The sequence below is a fragment of the Oncorhynchus tshawytscha genome, linkage group LG22, assembly GCF_018296145.1.
Source record: "Oncorhynchus tshawytscha isolate Ot180627B linkage group LG22, Otsh_v2.0, whole genome shotgun sequence".
NCBI lineage: Eukaryota > Metazoa > Chordata > Actinopteri > Salmoniformes > Salmonidae > Oncorhynchus > Oncorhynchus tshawytscha.
The window spans coordinates 20,967,269-20,987,893 of record NC_056450.1 but is presented as its reverse complement, the minus strand read 5'-3'; the positions used below and the strand labels follow the sequence as shown (position 1 = coordinate 20,987,893).

At 42.3% G+C, this 20,625-nt stretch overlaps 1 protein-coding gene across 2 annotated transcripts; it reads right to left on the bottom strand.

Moving 5' to 3' along the window:
- Positions 1–1,004: 1,004 nt before the first annotated feature.
- On the bottom strand, positions 1,005–19,614 carry LOC112222034 (AMP deaminase 1). 2 transcript variants are annotated; one of them, XM_024384579.2, is made up of 16 exons: positions 19,483–19,614; positions 15,408–15,419; positions 12,732–12,897; positions 10,381–10,546; positions 9,613–9,778; positions 9,273–9,495; positions 7,080–7,209; positions 6,114–6,308; positions 5,739–5,870; positions 5,489–5,652; positions 5,091–5,217; positions 4,671–4,834; positions 4,399–4,519; positions 4,110–4,283; positions 3,788–3,898; positions 1,005–1,552 (listed from the first exon to the last, which is right to left on the bottom strand). In XM_024384579.2, the coding sequence occupies exons 1-16, from the start codon at positions 19,502–19,504 to the stop codon at positions 1,397–1,399; spliced, it is 2,229 nt and encodes a 742-aa protein (XP_024240347.1). In that variant the 5' UTR covers positions 19,505–19,614; the 3' UTR covers positions 1,005–1,396. The 2 variants fall into 2 exon arrangements, with proteins under 2 accessions (XP_024240347.1, XP_024240348.1); XM_024384580.2 differs by lacking the exon at positions 15,408–15,419.
- Between the last annotated feature and the right edge of the window lie 1,011 nt (positions 19,615–20,625).

Below are 20,625 nucleotides of genomic sequence, written 5' to 3'. Positions count from 1 at the left end.
CTCAATATCCCTATCTACCGGCCTTGGGATAGCTAACTCATTGATCTTGCTTTGTAGTATACCTCTCTGATCTCAGGCCTGCCATAATTTATTTGTAAATTCATGAAGAGAGGAGTTGTGCTGTTTACATCCAATTAAGATTATCCTAACCAGGATATTTAATTACATAGATTAACTCAACAAAAATATATCCATCACACCGTGCATGGTTTGTTGGTGAATTAGCTGAAATTGAGATAATTCTTAGGACTTTCTTTCAGTAACACCAGCACTAATTTTTTATTAATTGATTGTGACAAAGGATCAGCAGCAATACGTTACTGATCATTAGTAGCAGCTCATCAGCAAATTAAACATGAGACCAGATAACGGGGACACCAAGCAAAAAAAATAAATATTAACGTTACCCAGTGTGTTGCTTTCGAGGTCCGCTTGCAGCAAACCCAACTTCTTAAATAGCAAATCAAGTACTGTAAGTAGCAAATTAGATCTGTTCCCTAGGTTTAGTTTTCGACATCAGTATTAACTATATTTAGTGTATATATATATATATATATCCGTTTTAGTTGACTCATTACAATTGTTTCCCACAGAAACAAATCACGATGCCTTCCAAACCATTTCAGTCGCTAGTTCGCGAGCGAGCTAGTTAGCCACACATTACACAGTATATCTATCTTATTTTAGTCCGAAAAAATATGTTTTCTGCCAACTACCGTCCACCAATCTTGGACAGCAAGGAATAAGCAGGCACCAAAAAATTAGCTAGTGGCACAACTCGAACCAAGTGAGAGTTTTTAGGGGGCTCCATATTGATCCTGGGAGCTAAAACGTCACCAGTTCCTGCTGTCATCGACGACTGGATGGAGGAGGCAGATTGACACAATCACAGGAATATGTCATTTGTATCCCCTCTGAAATAAGCAATTGACGGGGCAAGGGCATCAATTTAAGCAAATCAATTCAGTCATGGTTTGGTTTGACAAAAGAGATTCATACAGAAATCAAATTAAACCATTTGACATTTTATTTATTTGTTTTAAATCCTTATTGTAATTGTGTCATCCCACAATATGTAACATTAAGCATGAAATGTGTTTTCACATAAACAAGTAAAAGACCAGTGAAACCAATGAAATGAAAAGATGGAATACATCATACAGGATGATCACTACATATGCAACACATATGTTACATTTATGTTTAATTAAACATATGTTAAATTTAACGGAGTTGAACACAGCCACGAGATAACACTAAAAGCACACGACCCATTCTAATAAATAGACCATGTGGTTTGCCATGGAGAGAACACTAGTACACAATAATGGGTTGTCTTAAAGAATCGATACATTTAGCAGGGGCTGTCAACATAAAACATTAAATCTAAGATTTATCAGTCAGTCTTCAGACCCTCCTTGATGAGGTTGAGCTCATAGCACAGTGTCTCGTAGCGATAGGCCATACGGATCTGGGCGACATTGGTCTTGCGGATGTCGTTGCCCTCAGGGCCCTCCTTCAGATAGTCGGCACCCAGAAAGTGAGTCTTCTCCTGTAGATAAAAACCCAAGGCAACAAGGTTCAGACGAAATTTAGCCATGGCAGTCTACGACAGTGTTGTGTAATCCAACACATTGCTTTATTGTGTATTGTAAGTAACAAAATGCTTGAAAAGCCTGAAATTAACCATGAATCATGGCATGTCTTGGTAAAAATATTTACAGTTGAAGTCGGAAGTTTACATACACCTTTGCCAAATACATTTAAACTCAGTTTTTCACAATTCCTGACATTTAATCTTAGGAAAAATTCCCTGTCTTAGGTCAGTTAGGATCACCACTTTATTCTAAGAATGTGAAATGTCAGAATAATAGTAGAGAGAATGATTTATTTCAGTTTTTATTTATTTTATCACATTCCCAGTGGATAAGAAGTTTACTTACACTCAATTAGTATTTGGTAGCATTGCCTTTAAATGATTTAACTTGGGTCAAACGTTTCGGGTAGCCTTCCACAAGCTTTCCACAATAATGAGTGAATTTTTGCCCATTCCTCCTAACAGAGCTGGTGTAACTGAGTCAGGTTTGTAGGCCTCCTTGCTCGCACACGCTTTTTCAGTTCTGCCCACAAATTTTCTACGGGATTGAGGTCAGGGCTTTGTGATGGCCACTCCAATACCTTTACTTTGTTGTACTTAAGCCATTTTGCCACAACTTTGGAAGTATGCTTGGGGTCATTGTCCATTTGGAAGACCCATTTAAGACCAAGCTTTAACTTCCTGGCTGGTGTCTTGAGATGTTGCTTCAAATATATCCACATACTTTTCCCACCTCATGATGCCATCTATTTTGTGAAAGGCACCAGTCCCTCCTGCAGCAAAGCACCCCTAAAACATGATGCTGCCACCCCCGTGCTTCACGGTTGGGATGGTGTCTTCGGCTTGGCATTGTTTAAAGTGGCTAGTGATACATTACATCAAGATGCAGTAGATGGTATAGAGTACAGTATATACATATGAGATGAGTAATGTAGGGTATGTAAACATTATATGAAGTGTCATTGTTTAAAGTGGCTAGTGATACATTTATTACATCCATTTTTCCAGTGGCTGTAGTGGAGTCAGTATGCTGGCAGCAGCCACTCAATGGTAGTGATGGCTGTATAACAGTCTGATGGCCTTGAGATATAAGCTGTTTTTCAGTCTATCGGTCCGAGGTTTGATGCACCTGTACTGACCTCGCCTTCTGGATGATAGCGAGGTGAACAGGCAGTGGCTCGGGTGGTTGTTGTCCTTGATGATCTTTTTGGCCTTCCTGTGACATTGGGTGGTGTAGGTGTCCTGGAGGGCAGGTAGTTTGCCCCTGGTGATGCGTTGTGCAGACCTCACTACCCTCTGGAGAGCCTTACGGTTATGGGCGGAGCAGTTGCCGTACCAGGCGGTGATACAGCCCGACAGGATGCTCTCGATTGTGCATCTGTACAAGTTTGTGAGTGTTTTTGGTGATGTCGATATAGGACTCATTTTACTGTGGATATAGATACATTTGTACCTGTTTCCTCCAGCATCTTCACAAGGTCCTTTGCTGTTGTTCTGGGATTGATTTGCACTTTTCGCACCAAAGTACGTTCATCTCTAGGAGACAGAACGCATCTCCTTCCTGATCAGTATGACGGTTGCGTGGTGTTTATACTTGCGTACTATTGTTTGTACAGATGAACGTGGTACCTTCAGCCGTTTGGAAACAGACTTGTGGAGGTCTACAATTTTTATTCTGAGGTCTTGGCTGATTTCTTTTGATTTTCCCATGATGTCAAGCAAAGAGGCACTGAGTTTGAAGGTAAGCCTTGAAATACATCGACAAGTACACCTCCAATTGATTCAAATGATGTCAATTAGCCTATCAGAAGCTTCTAAAGCCTTGACATAATTTTCTAGAATTTTCCAAGCTGTTTAAAGGCACAGTCAACTTAGTGTATGTAAACTTCTGACCCACTGGAATTGTGATACAGTGAATTATAAGTGAAATAATCTGTCTGTAAACAATTGTTGGAAAAATGACTTGTGTCATGCACAAAGTAGATGTCCTAACCGACTTGTCAAAACTATAGTTTGTTAGTGGTTGTGGTTGAAAAACAAGTTTTAATGACTCCAACCTAAGTGTATGTAAACTTCCGACTTCAACTGTATATATATATATACTGACAATTCAGGCCACAGTGTGGATAAATTGTGGGTCTCTGAGGCAGTGTATTGTTTATCCTGTTTGTCGTCTGTTGGGTTTGTTACCTCATTAGACAGGCCACTCTGCAGCACACTATTCCTGGAGATCTCACACATGTCACAGGTGCTGAGCTTGAACACCTGGGCTGCAATGGCGTACTCCTCCATCAGGGGCTCCTGAGGACACAGACAGCGCAGAGTGAGCTGGGCATCTTGCTTACTGTCTATCAACCATTGCCATTTTGAACTTAAAGGTTAAACCAATGAACGGCACCCTAGGTCAGTTGATTGGCACATAAAGCACCAACATGAACCAAGAGAGCCCCAAACATACATATCAGCCTACACAACACAGACAGTACCGGACGGGAACCCAGTTTGGCCTCACCTTGGTGTAGTGGAACTGCATAGGGTCATCAGTGGACAGGGAGACGATCAGGCCCTTCTTGAGGAACTCCAGAACAGGATTCTTGGCATACTCCAGGAAGAGACTGTTGTTGCTGAGTGGAGACATGGCAATGGGAATCTGGGCCAGGAAGTAGAGGTACTGCAACACGGGGCTCTGTTGGGTGGGAGTGTTAAATACAAACATCAACATTAAGACCGTAGGAGTTAGTTGTGTCATGTGTTGATGGTGCCAAAGAGAGAAGGCTATTTTGTTTGGAGAGGTTACTGACCTTCTTGAGATTGAGGCCGTGAGAGATGTTGTCAGCGGTCATGAAGGAGGCCAGCAGATGGGTGACGGCTCCAGCCTCTCCACAGTGGGGCCTGAACTGGAAGGTGTTCATTCCCCTAGCTCTAGGAAGCAAACATAAACACAGACTCAGAGACAGAATGATGGCCATGCACTCTTAAGACACTGATAATGACACGGGTGTATAATTTTTTACTTTTTCTGAAACAATTTCTTGAAGGACATGTGGATTGTGATTTGACATGTGATACTCACTTGCGTAGCTGGTTGATCATAGTGATGTTGGCATACATGTAGTAGATGTAGTAGCTGTAGGAGGGGTTCTTGACAATGTCCCACTCCTCTGGCTTGGGGCTCTTGGTGCAGAACATGTGACCACTGTGCTTGGACTCGTCATCCACACTGTCGAAACCTGTCACCTACAGAACAGAGAAAGATGGAGAACTAAGAGATTGCCTTGATAGTCAATTCATTTTCGACATGCCAACCTTTCATTTTATAAAGTGATTGAAAATGTCAAATTTAAAAAAATCTAATTTCTCCCTTCTGAAAACATTTCCATCAAGACTGGAGAACAATCATGAATTAGGACATTCGAGTGAAATACCCCTTGAAATTATAAATAAAAAATGTAAACCTCCTTTATCCCTGGTCTCTCATGCCAGTCTCACTCACATGCTTGAGGAAGATGCTGAGCTCAGGGTTGGCGTGGGGTTCGATGGTGGCCTGGAAAATAGGCAAGAAGATGTTCTCCAGCATCTTTCCAAAGTGGGGCACAAAGTTCCTGCCTCTAAAGATGTCACTGAGGTGGAAGTACAGAGAATGAGCAGTTAGAAGTGAGTCAGACATTATTCTAAATGCACGAATATCATTATTTAGAGAGCCGTTGAAAAATATATTCTGTTCAGGTTTTGTTTTTTACTTTGAGTGCCAACATGACGCTCATAAAATAGTATAATTTTTGACTGTGTTTGCCAAACAAGTATTTCGAACACTTCCTGAAGAATCTAATGGTAAAAAGGGTACAGAAAGAGGGAAGTACATTCACTGATGAACAGAGGGATAGAACTTACTATATCCTGGGCACTTGAATCATCCACTTGAGTTGAGGGGAGAAGACTCTATGCTTGTTGAACCAGCCGGAGAGCTTGGTCCACTCGTTAGGATTACAGCCATAGATGGAAAGACGGGGCTCAGCATATTGGTACCTGGCATCCTCCAGGTCAGATGCCACTTCCTGGGTGAGAAAAAAATTGAGAATTAGCTGATTGTAATTAAGCAGTGTTTACAAAAGGGATACTAACTCAGCCATAGCAGTCTAACCTTAATGATCCTGGCAAAGTACTCTCCGTCGATGTGGTTCTCTGTTTTCATGTACAGGTCACGCAGCTCACTGGCTCCCACAGGGTTGTACTTGGCATTGAACTTGTCAAAACGCTGAAAGGTTTGTCTGCCCTTGAGAGAAGAGGGTGAGAGAAGCATGTAAGACCAGGGAATGTACACACTGGCAATGGAAAAATAATACAAATATCAAAGCTGCATATTGTTTCACTATATGCATTTGACTATATAAGCAATCTACGGCTTCTGCCAAGAGGTCTGGAACTTTATTACACAGGAGGTCGTATCACACTTTCACTTTGGCCACAGGACTGCATTTCCTCTTTGAATGCTACACTAGCTAGAGGTAGGACTCACAGCGTGCACATCCAGGGAATCGACAGTGAGATCATAGGGGTGTAGGTTGAGGTTGGCAAACAGTTCCTTCATGGTCACATCTTTGCCCTTAATATTTTGCACTACACGGTCAGCGTCCACCCTGTATGACTTCTTGATGAAGCGCAGGAGGTGCTTCTGGTTCATGCAGGCAGCTGCATGGATGTGGGTGTCGACCTACAACAGCACACACAGGAGTTATGAGAAAAAATAGTTATGAGTTACTTACAAGTTATTATGAGTTCTCTTTGTGGTGTACTGACACTGCTTGAACAACAGGGGGAGCAGAGCACACAACATTTGCTATTTGCGAGCAGAAGCAGAAGTCGCACCCAGGTTGTAGGAAGTTAAAGTAGCCTACTCTAAAGCCCATAGACGTCTTTTGCATTCAGAAATATGAGATATCTGTTGAAAGGTCTTTTTTGTAATTTTGTTATTGCTGTCATTTTTATCAATGAAACTGGTGTAACAGGGTGAATATTTCCCTGTTACAGGCAGTTCTTTTCAGTGTTGAATGTGCTCTGTGATTGACCATGTCTAGGGCCCTACTTTTAGGTGCAGAAATGGAGGCACTGTGCTTTTACGTTCATGACTAGGGAGGATACAGCTTATGTCAAATTGATGCCAAAAATGTGCTTTTTTGCCAAAAATGCCCCAAATTTGATTTTCCTAACTTTAATCTAATTCTCCTAACCGGCTACAAAAAGTACACTCTGACAAACTGTATACTATCTAGCCAAAACCTGCTTTTACTGGTATTTTCAGCATTATCCACTATTGTTGCTACAGGCAGAAAATCCTAGTAATTGTTCTGTAATTTCCAATCAATAAATCAATGTCTGGTTGTGCATGTGTGTTAAGCCAGCACCTTAACCATTACACCAAGAGGTCTTAGGTTTAATAAGCTAGGCCAATACTAATATGTTTTGTAATGTGGCAGCTGTCTACCTTCCTGCAGTTGTAGAAGTCCCTATGGGGATTCAGCTTCAGCTCCTTCATCTCCTCCATCTCGTTCAGCATCTCATGCACGTTGAACTTGGACATGAGGAACTTCAGACGACGGTGACTGTATGTCTTACTGCCACCCAGGAAAGACAGACAAAAATGTAATGTGGATCTTGTAAAGTTGTTAGGCATTTCATGGTGTGATATGTAGTCCATATGTTGGATTATTTGTTCCAGACCAGCCCTAAGGCTGCATTTATACAGGTAGCCCAATTCTAATCTTTTGCCCAATTATTGGCAAAAGCTGATCTGATTGGTCAAAAGACCAATTAGTGGAAAGAAAAAAAAGATCAGAAATGGTCTGCCTGTGTAAACGCAGCCTAGCTCACTTGATGCAAGTGTTTAAGCAGGGTTGGATCAAAAGCCACCACATACACACTACTGTGACTCTGCTGGGTTGGAGTTAACCTCGCTCCCAGGTTATTGCACACAGCACATATTACCAAATTCATAGATGCTAACTACCTTTAGCGTCTATTGATGAAGGTATCCTCTTCTAGGGAGACTTGTGTGTTAAAATGCTCGATGCTCTGTCTGAACATGAACACGCATAGCTTGTGGAACATATCTTTGATATCAGCGAGAAATCATTTTCAAAAAAACAATTACTTCACACCTTTATAGAGTTAGGACCTTATTAAGGAGTTACGGTAGGCTCGCCTACACTCCTTAAGAGTACATTCTTGGACTAAATGCAGACAAGCATAGGACATAGTCCCGTGAGCTCAGTTGGTAGAGCATGGCACTTGCAACGCCAGGGTTGTGGGTTTGACTCCCATGGGGGCCTCGTATGAACAAATAGGAAAATGTATGCACTCAAAGTCGCTCTGGATAAGCACGTCTGCTAAATGACTAAAATGTAAAAACATCAACGTTTAAAAGTTAGCTTAGTGGGAATGACAACAGAAATCAATGGGTGTGACCTGCCATTAATACAGGTAACGAGTGGAGGACAGAGGAGCCTCTTAAAGAAGAAGTTACAGGTCTGTGAGAGCCAGAAATCTTGCTTGTTTGTAGGTGACCAAATACTTATTTTCCACCATAATTTGCAAATAAATTCATAAAAAATCCTACAATGTGATTTTCTGGATTTTTTTTCTCATTTTGTCTGTCATAGTTGAAGTGTACCTATGATGAAAATTACAGGCCTCTCTCATCTTTTGGGAGTGGGAGAACTTGCACAATTGTTGGCTAACTAAATACTTTTTTGCCCCACTGTATAAGTTATCCTGTACGAACCTTTGTGCTGAATACATTACGTTGTTACAGGTGTCAAGCTTATGGGCATGTGGCAGCAGTGTGTAGGAGGGAGGTTCCTAGGTGTGAGAAGTGTGCAGAAGGGCATGAGACAAAGGAATGTATAGCATTGGGGAAAGTAGTGGTATGTGTTAATTGTAGGGGTGCCCATGGGGGTGGGGGTCAGAAATGTCCTGTGTGAGAGAGGCAGGTTGAGGTTTCCAGGGTTAGAGTAATGCAGAAGTTGTCATATGCTGAGGCAGTGAAGAAAGCAGAGGAAGATGGGTCAAAGAGGAGGGATCCTGGGAGGAGTGGTGTGAGTAGTAGATCTGTACCAGTACAGAAGGATAGGACAACAAGTGATATATATTATTCCGTAAGATTGGATTTTTTGCATTTACAGCAATGGTTATCAACTGTCCTGCAGGAATGGAATGTCACAGAAAATTGAGGTTGTGGTGGCAGCTGCAGAGAGGTATTTGGGTGTGCGAGACTTGACATCAGAAGAGTTACAGGGTGTGTTAAGTGGTGGTGTCCCATCCTTTCAGGTTGTTGGCCTGAGGTAGGACTTAATAGATTTAAATAGTAGAGAAGTGTGGTGTCCTTTTGTATTATTTGTATTTTTTTGTGAGTGTAGTGTTAGATGGTAGGGTACTTTATTTATTTATTTATTTATTCTTTCAAGCAAAGTATAAGGGAGTTGTATTCCAGTCTAGTAGGTGGCGGTCATGCAAAATGTATTGGATGCCAACCGCCGTTAAACCTCATCGAATAAGTTCTGTATTGGCTAACCAAGGCCAAGTTTTCCGCTTTGGTCCACCAGACTCTTCGCATTTGGCCGGAAGTGTCTTGTAATGAGATTAGGTTGGAGTTGACCTCTCATTGTGCAGTAAAACTCACGTTGGGCCCTGTGCAATCAGAGCAATGAGGAAGTTCATGTCGTCGATGAAGGTTTCGTAGTGGGGGGCGGGCATGTTCTCGATGGGTTTGTGTTGGTCGGCCTCTGCTGCGTCTTTGTACACGTAGATGACACCGTCCTTCATACGCGCTACCCAGCTCAGGTTTTCGGGCAGGCACTTGGTGTTGAAGGGGTCCTCGCCCTCCTTGGGTGGGGATGTGAAGACTGGCAAACAAAATGGTAGCTGTTAGATACTTTCTTGTCAGTAATCATCTGTCACGAGAAACTACTGCATGCATACCCCAGACATTTACATTCACACTTGCCAGCCTATTCACTTACCTGGTTGCACGGAGTGTTCAGGCTTAAAGGGCTCTCCCTCAATGTCCCTCAGGTACTGGGATGTGGTGAGGGGGAAGCGCTGGTAGGCCAGCCTCATGTACTTCTCTCTGATGGTCAGAGCACGGTACACACCCTTACAGGAAAGCTCAAAGTCATCCATGGTCACCTATGAGTAGCGAGGGGAATGATGGAATAAGTGCCCTGTTCCAATACTTAAAAAATTAAAAAATGCATCCTTCCATCCCTTGAAGTAATCACTGATCTAACACAAACGGATAATTGTCAGCAAGTTGTCAGTTTACAATGGGACCAAATAATTTGATAATATTCATAAGTGGGTTATGTAGTAATGCTTAAGTTGGCAGAGGGGAAAGTGAACAGTTTGATAAGCAGGCCCCACGTCCTCCTTATGATTTCTCTCTGTAAATGTCAGAGACATTTTTTAAACTTAAACCCAGGCATCTGCTGTGGGCTCCTAGTCTCCAGTGTAGAGGGATCTATTCCTTGAGGAGGCTTCCCTACAAGAGGTTAATGACCCAGACCCAGAGACACATACTAGCCATAGTGGTCAAGTTCACACCCGAGCCACAAGACATTTGCTGCTTTTTGAGGGGGAGAGGGAGGAGGCAGCATAGATAGTGTGTTATGTATGAGTTTATGAGCGGGTCCATCCTGTTGGAACAGGTCTCTCTTGCAAAGGGGATTTGATCTCAATAAGTCTAACCTGGATAAGAGAGAAACATAGGCTACATAGCTAAGATATAATACCCCAGAGGCGTAGTCTCCAATGATGGCCACTCTCTGGAAGTCAGGCACTTCTAGGTAGGTTGGGGTGTCCATCAACACCTCCGCCACAGGGGCCAGCACCTTCCTGGCCTGGTCACTCATGGACTGAGGCAAAGTCATGGTGCGACACTTTTGTAGTCTCTTCTTACTGCCGAGCGACAGGGGAGGTGCGACAGACAAAGAGTGGATTTAGTGATAAGGTAAAGGGCGAGACAATATGGACATGCCTGGTACACCCAAATTGATGACATATGTCACCCAGCTGAGACGAATGGATTCGGTTCAGTAAGTCATACCGTCGTCCTGATGAGCCCATCCCAGCTAGTTAGTTTATGCTGGTTAGCTGGCTTGGCAACAACAGCAGCATGGCGCTAGATAAAACTGCTAATATAAAGTGATATTTAGTTCAATCGGCGAGGGAGAAATAACTTGTATTGGTCACCATCTGGATATCACCGTGACATGCCAATTAAAAGTTCTACAGCTGCACCATCAAGAGCATCGTGACCGGTTGCATCACTGCCTGGTATGGCAACTGCTCGGGATCTAACCGTAAGATGCTACAGAGGGTAGTGCATACGGCCCAGTACATCACTGGGGCCAAGCTTCCTGCCATCCAGGACCTATATAATAGGCAGTGTCAGAGGAAAGCCAAGAAAATTGTCAGAGACTCCAGTCACCAAAGTCGTAGACTGTTCTCTCTGCTACCGCATTGCAAGCAGTACTGGAGCGCCAAGTCCAGGACCAAAAGGCTCCTTAACAGCTTCTACCCCCAAGCCATGAGTCTGCTGAACAATTAATAAAATGGCCACCGGACTATTTAATTTGACACCCCCTCTCCATTTGTTTTGTACACTGCTGCTACATTGACACTCCAACCTACATGTACAAATTACCTCAACTAACCTGTACCACAGCACACTGACTCGGTACCCCCTGTAAATAGCCTCGTTATTGTGTTACTTATTACTTTAGTTTGGTAAATATTTTCTTAACTCTTCTTGGACTGCACTGTTGGTTAAGGGCTTGTAAGTAAGCATTTCACAGTAAGGTCTACACTTGCTGTACTCGGCACGTGACAAATAAAGTTTGATTTGATTAGCTAACGTAACGACAAGCTGGTGCGAATGACCAGTGCAAAGGTCTGTTTTCGAAGTGCTTCCCACTGGGCATTTGTATTGGCGGTAGCTAATGTCATTAGAACGACTGACTGAATTGAATTTGTTCATCACCATTCAAGCGTGACATAGAGATTGTTGTAGTCCTAAAAAACGGAAACGAGGTACCTCTGGTTCGTTCAGCCATTCCTATGGTTTTTGAGATAAACGCCGAGGTTAACACAGGCTTAGGAAATCTTATAAGTTTTGTCCTTTAATATAAGTCAGTTACCATGACCTTTATGAATTATGAAGCCTTTGTACTTTACGTGCTTTTCACAATTACGTACATGCTTCAAAATTCACAAAAAGTTACGTTATCTGATGAAGATGATCATAGAACAAAACATATAAGATCTAAGCCTGTGTTTACCACAGAAATGAAGGCTATTCCATGAGAGAAATTTACAAGAAACTGATGATCTCGTACAACGCTGTGTACTACTCCCTTCACAGAACAGAGCTTTATCAAACTAGACACTCGAATGTACTTGTGCTCTTGCTCAGTTATGCACCGGGGCCTCCCACTCCTCTTTCTATTCTGGTTAGGGCCAGTTTGCGCTGTTCTGAGAAGGGAGTAGTACACAGCACTGTACGAGATCTTCGGTTTCTTGGCAATTTTGCACATCGAATAGCCTTCATTTCTCAGTTCAAGAAAGGACTGACGAGTTTCAGAAGAAAGTTCTTTGTTTCTGGCCATTTCGAGCCTGTAATTGAACCCACAAATGATGAGGCTCCAGATGCTCAACTAGTCTAAAGAAGGCCAGTTTTATTGCTTCTTTAATCAGAACAACAGTTTTCAGCTATGCTAGCATAATTGCAAAAGGGTTTTCTAATGATCAATTAGCCTTTTAAAATGGTAAACTTGGATTAGTTAACACAACGTTAACACAACGATTAGTTAACACAACAGGAGTGATGGTTGCTGATAACGGGCCACTGTATGCCTATGTAGATATTCCATTAAAAAAATCTGTCGTTTCCAGCTACAACAGTCATTTACAACATTAACAATGTCTGCACTGTTATTTTAATGGACAAAAAATGTGCTTTTCTTTCTATAACAAGGACAACATTTTGAATGGTAGTGTATATAAGTTGATGAAATGCCATGTGCGTCCACTTATATCAGGAGTAAACCCTCTATTTCACATCTTCCTCTCTGCTAATACCCACCGTTTCTCAGTATCTTCTTCAGTCTGCAGGTGGTAGGCCATTTCCTGTTTAAGGATGGGACAGTCATCTTGCTCTTCAAACAAGGAAATCTCATCGCGGACGCCCTCACCTTTGGTCTCAGATGCAAAGACTTCCTCTGCAAAGGCACGCATGTGCTCATCGGTCTCTGGCAGAAACATTTACAAACGTGTTACAAACCCCGTTTTGCTGTAAGGTAATAGCAAGTTACTAAGTGTGCACTTTTCTTATGTCATATGCCATATCACATTTTGTTTCCCAAAAGCTTTTAAGTGCACTACACAGGACATGATGCAATGAAATGGACAACATGGAGCGCTGACCTGAAACAAGCACTGAACATGAAACAAGCTATCAACAGCATAGATACAACAGGTGTGAATGATCAAGAAAGCTAGGATGGTCAAATCCATCATGATTTAAATTATTGGTTGAAATGATCTTGTAAACAACAAGGTAGTACCACAGAGGGAAACATTAGACATACAGTGCCTTGCGAAAGTATTCGACCCCCTTGAACTTTGCGACCTTTTGCCACATTTCAGGCTTCAAACATAAAGATATAAAACTGTATTTTTTTGTGAAGAATCAACAATAAGTGGGACACAATCATGAAGTGGAACGACATTTATTGGATATTTCAAACTTTTTTAACAAATCAAAAACTGAAAAATTGGGCGTGCAAAATTATTCAGCCCCTTTTAACTTTCAGTGCAGCAAACTCTCTCCAGAAATTCAGTGAGGATCTCTGAATGATCCAATGTTGACCTAAATGACTAATGATGATAAATTCAATCCACCTGTGTGTAATCAAGTCTCCGTATAAATGCACCTGCACTGTGATAGTCTCAGAGGTCCGTTAAAAGCGCAGAGAGCATCATGAAGAACAAGGAACACACGAGGCAGGTCCGAGATACTGTTGTGAAGAAGTTTAAAGCCGGATTTGGATACAAAAAGATTTCCCAAGCTTTAAACATCCCAAGGAGCACTGTGCAAGCGATAATATTGAAATGGAAGGAGTATCAGACCACTGCAAATCTACCAAGACCTGGCCGTCCCTCTAAACTTTCAGCTCATACAAGGAGAAGACTGATCAGAGATGCAGCCAAGAGGCCCATGATCACTCTGGATGAACTGCAGAGAGCTACAGCTGAGGTGGGAGACTCTGTCCATAGGACAACAATCAGTTGTATATTGCACAAATCTGGCCTTTATGGAAGAGTGGCAAGAAGAAAGCCATTTCTTAAAGATATCCATAAAAAGTGTCGTTTAAAGTTTGCCACAAGCCACCTGGGAGACACACCAAACATGTGGAAGAAGGTGCTCTGGTCAGATGAAACCAAAATTGAACTTTTTGGCAACAATGCAAAACGTTATGTTTGGCGTAAAAGCAACACAGCTCATCACCCTGAACACACCATCCCCACTGTCAAACATGGTGGTGGCAGCATCATGGTTTGGGCCTGCTTTTCTTCAGCAGGGACAGGGAAGATGGTTAAAATTGATGGGAAGATGGATGGAGCCAAATACAGGACCATTCTGGAAGAAAACCTGATGGAGTCTGCAAAAGACCTGAGTCTGGGACGGAGATTTGTCTTCCAACAAGACAATGATCCAAAACATAAAGCAAAATCTACAATGGAATGGTTCAAAAATAAACATATCCAAGCGTTAGAATGGCCAAGTCAAAGTCCAGACCTGAATCCAATCAAGAATCTGTGGAAAGAACTAAAAACTGCTGTTCACAAATGCTCTCCATCCAACCTCACTGAGCTCAAGCTGTTTTGCAAGGAGGAATGGGAAAACATTTCAGTCTCTCGATTTGCAAAACTGATAGAGACATACCCCAAGCGACTTACAGCTGTAATCGCAGCAAAAGGTGGCGCTACAAAGTATTAACTTAAGGGGGCTGAATAATTTTGCACGCCCAATTTTTCAGTTTTTGATTTTTTTTAAAGTTTGAAATATCCAATAAATGTCGTTCCACTTCATGATTGTGTCCCACTTGTTGTTGATTCTTCACAAAAAAATACAGTTTTATATCTTTATGTTTGAAGCCTGAAATGTGGCAAAAGGTCGCAAAGTTCAAGGGGGCCGAATACTTTCGCAAGGCACTGTACCTTACTGCAGTTGAAAACACTCTCCAGCAGCGCATGCTTTGTGTGTGTATAAGACCAAGCAGAACTTGGTCCAACGTCAACTCCCACAGCTCTGATCACTAGCTTGGACTGGTAACACAAGGTTCCATGCACACAGAGCTACAGTAATCCAGCACAAACAATAGGGCCCGACGACTCACATAAACACTCAAAGGCTTGCTCTACTGATACATCAAATATCTACAGTACAAACAAAACAGCCTTCTAGAGCCAAACAAGACAAAAGAGGCTGTGATACTACACAACTGCAGAAACTCTTGGTCTATCTTGTTCATGGAGTCAGAGTATCTCTGGACTCAACAAGGCCCAGAAACCTCATGCGCCATCAGACTGATACATTTATTGACTCATTAATTTGTCTAGCATCCACTGCAAACTCTATTCTATGACAAATAAGTGAGTGAATGAATGTTGGCAGTCACACATTTCAATGGTGGGACATAGACGCAGGGTCAGGCTACTCTAGGATTGCTGTCTCCTTCTCACCCTTCATACTTACTTTGACCTGATACTGCATTCCACAGCAGGAGAGAAGAGGATAAACCAAAAGGCAACCAATGAAACAAAATAAAAGTCAGGTTACGGATTAAATTAATGAGTTAGATAATGTTAATACACATTAAAATGAATGAGACACCCTTCCCTGGTCTGTTTTATTTGATCAAACGACGGAAAACCCTTTTCCCATTTAGAGATGCAACATGTAACCATCCAAGGATTCAGCATGAGATAATGAACATAATGATAGTCAATTGAGTTAACTCATGAATGTGTTGATGAAATACTAACAATGAATCACAACATGACTGAAAAGACACAACAAAATCAACTAAAGTGGCAATGGATGTTTATCAAGGTTAAACATTAATTAACAAGCATGAAATTACTTACAGAAGTAAGGCAATCGGTCATTGTTTTTGGTAGAATATGAATCACGATATTTAGGGATCATGTTACGTTTAAATTAAGGTTATTGCAAAACAGTATGTCATGGTTCTAAAATAGTGGTCAGTCAGACACTGGTTAATTTTTAATGTTAGATGGTTCCTCCCCCTGACAGTAGCATATGGGCCAAGATTAACTGTAATCTATGGTTTGTTTGTTTGTTTGTTTTTTACCAGCTATTAAAAACTTAAGTTAAATTTAGCCAATGCTAGCTAAAATCAAAATGATACTGACCTCTGCCTGCCCCGACCCTGCCTGCTGTTCTGTACCTTACTGACTCTGCCCTGGATTACTGACCTCTGCCTGCCCTTGACCTGTCATTTGCCTGACCCCTATTTTGTTAATAAACATCTGTGAATCGAACTGTCTGCATCTGGGTCTTATCCTGAGCCTTGATAGTACGAACTGGCCATGACTGACCCAGCAGACTCGGACCAGCTCCGCAACGCCATCCCCTATCTAGGAGCCACCACTGGGAGACACAAGGAGTTACTTCGAGATCTTATGGAAGGATTCCAGACCTTGGCGGAATGCCATGACCATGCCTTGAATACATTGCTGGAGCAATTCTGCAGATTTTCTGTTAGGCAGCAATGCCCTCTTATGATTAGAATGACACTCAGTAACTTGTTAGTCTTACAGGGTGCTGATGGTGATGATACAGTTCTATTCAGTACCGGTATTCCAAGGAAGACATCACATGACCCAGCTGTTTAACATAATGTTTGGATAACAATAGCTCAGAAGATCAGAAATGGGCAACTTGTCTAAACACAGCTTAAAAGGCATCACACACATACAGTTGAGTAAGAAGTTTACATACACTTAGGTTGGAATCATTAAAACTTTTTTTTCAACCACTCCACAAATTTCTTGTTAACAAACTATAGTTTTGGCAAATCAGTTAGGACATCTACTTTGTGCATGACACAAGTCATTTTTCCAACAATTGTTTACATACAGATGATTTCAATTATCATTCACTGTATCACAATTCCAGTGGGTCAGAAGTTTACATACACTAAGTTGACTGTGCCTTTAACCAGCTTGGAAAATTCCAGAAAGTCATTGCATGGCTTTAGAAGCTTCTGATAGGCTAATTGACATCATTTCAGTCAATTGGAGGTGTACCTATGGATGTATTTCAAGGCATACCTTCAAAACCAGTGCCTCTTTGATTGACATCATGGGAAAATCAAAAGAAATCAGCCAAGAACTCAGAATTGTTTTTGTAGTTCTCCACAAGCCTGGTTCATCCTTGGGAACAATTCCCAAATGCCCAAAGGTACCACGTTCATCTGTACAAACAATAGTACGCAAGTATAAACACCATGGGACCACGCAGCCGTCATACCGCTCAGGAAGGAGATGCATTCTGTCTCCTAGAGATGAACGTACTTTGGTGTGAAAAGTGCAAATCAATCCCAAAACAACAGCAAAGGACCTTGTGAAGATGCTGGAGGAAACAGGTACACATGTATCCACAATAAAACGAGTCCTATAATGACATGAGCTGAAAGGACGCTCAGCAAGGAAGGAGCCACTGCTCCAAAACTGCCATTAAAAAAGTCAGACTACGGTTTGCAACTGCACATGGGGACAAAGATCGTACTTTTTGAATAAATGTCCTCTGGTCTGATGAAACAAACATAGAACTGTTTGGCCAAAATGACCATCGTTATGTTTCGAGGAAAAAGGGGGAGGCTTACAAGCTGAAGAAAACCATCCCAAACAGGATGCACGGGGGTGGCAGCATCATGTTGTGGGGGTGCTTTGCTGCAGCAGGGGCTGGTGCACTTCACAAAATAGATGGCAACATGAGGAAAGACAATGATGTGGATATATTGAAGCAACATCACAAGACATCAGTCAGGAAGTTAAAGCTTGGTCACAAATGGGTCTTCCAAATGGACAATGACCCCAAGAATACTTCCAAAGTTGTGGCAAAAATGGCTTAAAGACAACAAAGTCAAGGTATTGGAGTGGCCATCACAAAGTACTGATCTCAATCCTATAGAAAATGTGTGGGCAGAACTGAAAAAGCATGTGCAAGCAAGGAGGCCAACAAACCTGACTCAGTTACACCAGCTATGTCAGGAGGAATGTGCCAAAATTCACCCAACTTATTGTGGGAAGCTTGTGGAAGGCTACCTGAAACGTTTGACCCAAGTTCAACAATTTAAAGGCAATGCTACCAAATACTAATTGAGTGTATGTAAACTTCTGACCCACTGGGAATGTGATGAAATAGATAAAAGCTGAAATAAATAATTCTCTCTACTATTATTCTGACATTTCACATTCTTAAAATAACGTGGTGATCCTAATTTTTACGAGGATTAAATGTCAGGAATTGTGAAAAACTGAGTTTAAATGTATTTGGCTAAGGTGTATGTAAACTTACGACTTCAACTGTCCACATGCATATTGGTCCACATCCATGTTCAATGTAACATATAGTCATGTCTACAACAGAAATACTGGACCTGGGAAGACTCCCCAACACTCTGAAGTATTTTGTAATTTTGGATTCCTTGTCCATAGGTAGAGGTTCAAATTACGCCTTAATGACTTCGTATTAAAGCTGTCAAGTCAATTTTCTGCCCACCAATTATAACGTCAGAGTGGTACTGACAGACAAACAAGTGCCTCAATGGGAATTTATCACCTGAACAGTTGGCTAGTCTGTGCTCATGCCACAAGACCTGGTGTGACTGGATTTGTCAGTCAACATATCAACGCTTTCTGATATTGAGTCAAATTGAGATTAGGAACTTTTATCCTGTATAAATCTTTACAATTAACATTTCTGAATGGATTGTCTGAAAGAAAAATGATTCTGACAAAACACGAGGGGACAAATCAGCAGAGGTAAGTGACCATCAAATTTGAGTTACGAACACATATTTAGAGTTTGACGTTCACAATAAAATATGGGTAGTCCATTAAAGGTCAACTGCCCTTTACTGGCCTATGTGGCATCGATAGGAGCCAAACATTTATTCTAGTGTCAAAATGTACTACAAAGTGTAAATAGGATAATTTTGGTCATAAAGTCAGTCTCGTCCAAAACGGAGTATGGTTAGTCACTGCTTCATGACTTACTTGAGGATTTGGTTTGGATTACAATTATGTCAACAATTAATTCCCCCTTTTGCCTATTAACATGTGTGGTGGTTTTCTGTTAAAAGACAACCCAGGTTCGCTTTGCATGGCCCGGTGCCCCGGGTGGGCAGAGACCTCTCCTTAGGATGACCAATGGAATGGTCAAAAATAAGCAAACCCAGCCCACCCAGGTCACGCAAAATGAACTTGCTAGCATTTCTTAATGATCATTGTTGAAACACTAGGTTAAATCAGGAAGTGCAGTCACCCTTTAATAACAAGCTTTTAAATAAATATAAACCCTGGAAGATTATGATTAGAGCGAGAAATCATTGTACTTGCATAAAGGCTATTTACGAAAGAACTACGTTTTCATATATAAAATACTGCACTCTGGAAATCTGTGTTCTACTGGCTACAATGCTGCATGACAGGACTACCAACAATCTCAGGCCTGGGCATGGCTTGGAAGTGGGGCAGCAGTCTGTCAATACAATGGCAGTGGCACCCACCAGACGACTCACCTGGCATATTGACTTTAGGCATGGTTCCCTTCCACAAACTCGATCCCTGAGGACTGGCAAAGCTGGTCAGCTACTGGACTGGTGTAGCGGGAAGTGTGGAGCCCTCTGCCTCTCCAATGCAATATGAAACTGTGCTTGCGCTGTGTAACCAGAGCTTGCTGTGCCCACACTGGATGCATGGCAGAGGATTCCGCGTCACCACTCTATTTTAAGTTTTAACATGCCAAGTCTCACTGACAAGTACACATAGCGGGAGAGAGGGTGAGGGTCTGGTGTTACAAGTTCAAAAGCACACACTCATTTGCGTCACTTGAGTGGGTTGAGTCACTGGCATGATCTTCCTGTCCGGGTTGGAGCCCCCCATTTGGTTGTGCCGTGGCGGAGATCTTTGTGGGCTATACTCGGCCTTGTTTCAGGATGGTAAGTTGGTGGTTGAAGTATCCCTCTAGTGGTGTGGGGGCTATGCTTTGGCAAAGTGGGTGGGGTTATATCCTGCCTGTTTGGCCCTATCCGGGGGTATCGTCAGATAGGGCCACAGTGTCTCCCGACCCCTCCTGTCTCAGCCTCCAGTATTTATGCTGCAGTAGTTTGTGTTGGGGGGCTAGGGTCAGTCTGTTATATCTGGAGTATTTCTCCTGTCTTATACGGTGTCCTGTGTGAATTTAAGTATGCTCTCTCTAATTCTCTCTTTCGTTCTCTCTTTCTTTCTCTCTTTCTTTCTCTCTCTCGGAGGACCTGAGCCCTAGGACCATGCCCCAGGACTACCTGGCCTGATGACTCCTTGCTGTCCCCAGTCCACCTGGCCGTGCTGCTGCTCCAGTTTCAACTGTTCTGCCTGCGGCTATGGAACCCTGACCTGTTTACTGGACGTGCTACCTATCCCAGACCTGCTGTTTTCAACTCTCTAGAGACAGCAGGAGCGGTAGAGATACTCTGAATGATCGGCGATGAAAAGCCAACTGACATTTACTCTTGAGATGCTGACCTGTTGCACCCTCGACAACCACTGTGATTATTATTATTTGACCCTGCTGGTCAACTATGAACATTTGAACATCTTGGCCATGTTCTGTTATAATCTCCAATGGGCACAGCCAGAAGAGGACTGGCCACCCCTCATAGCCTGGTTCCTCTCTCAGTTTC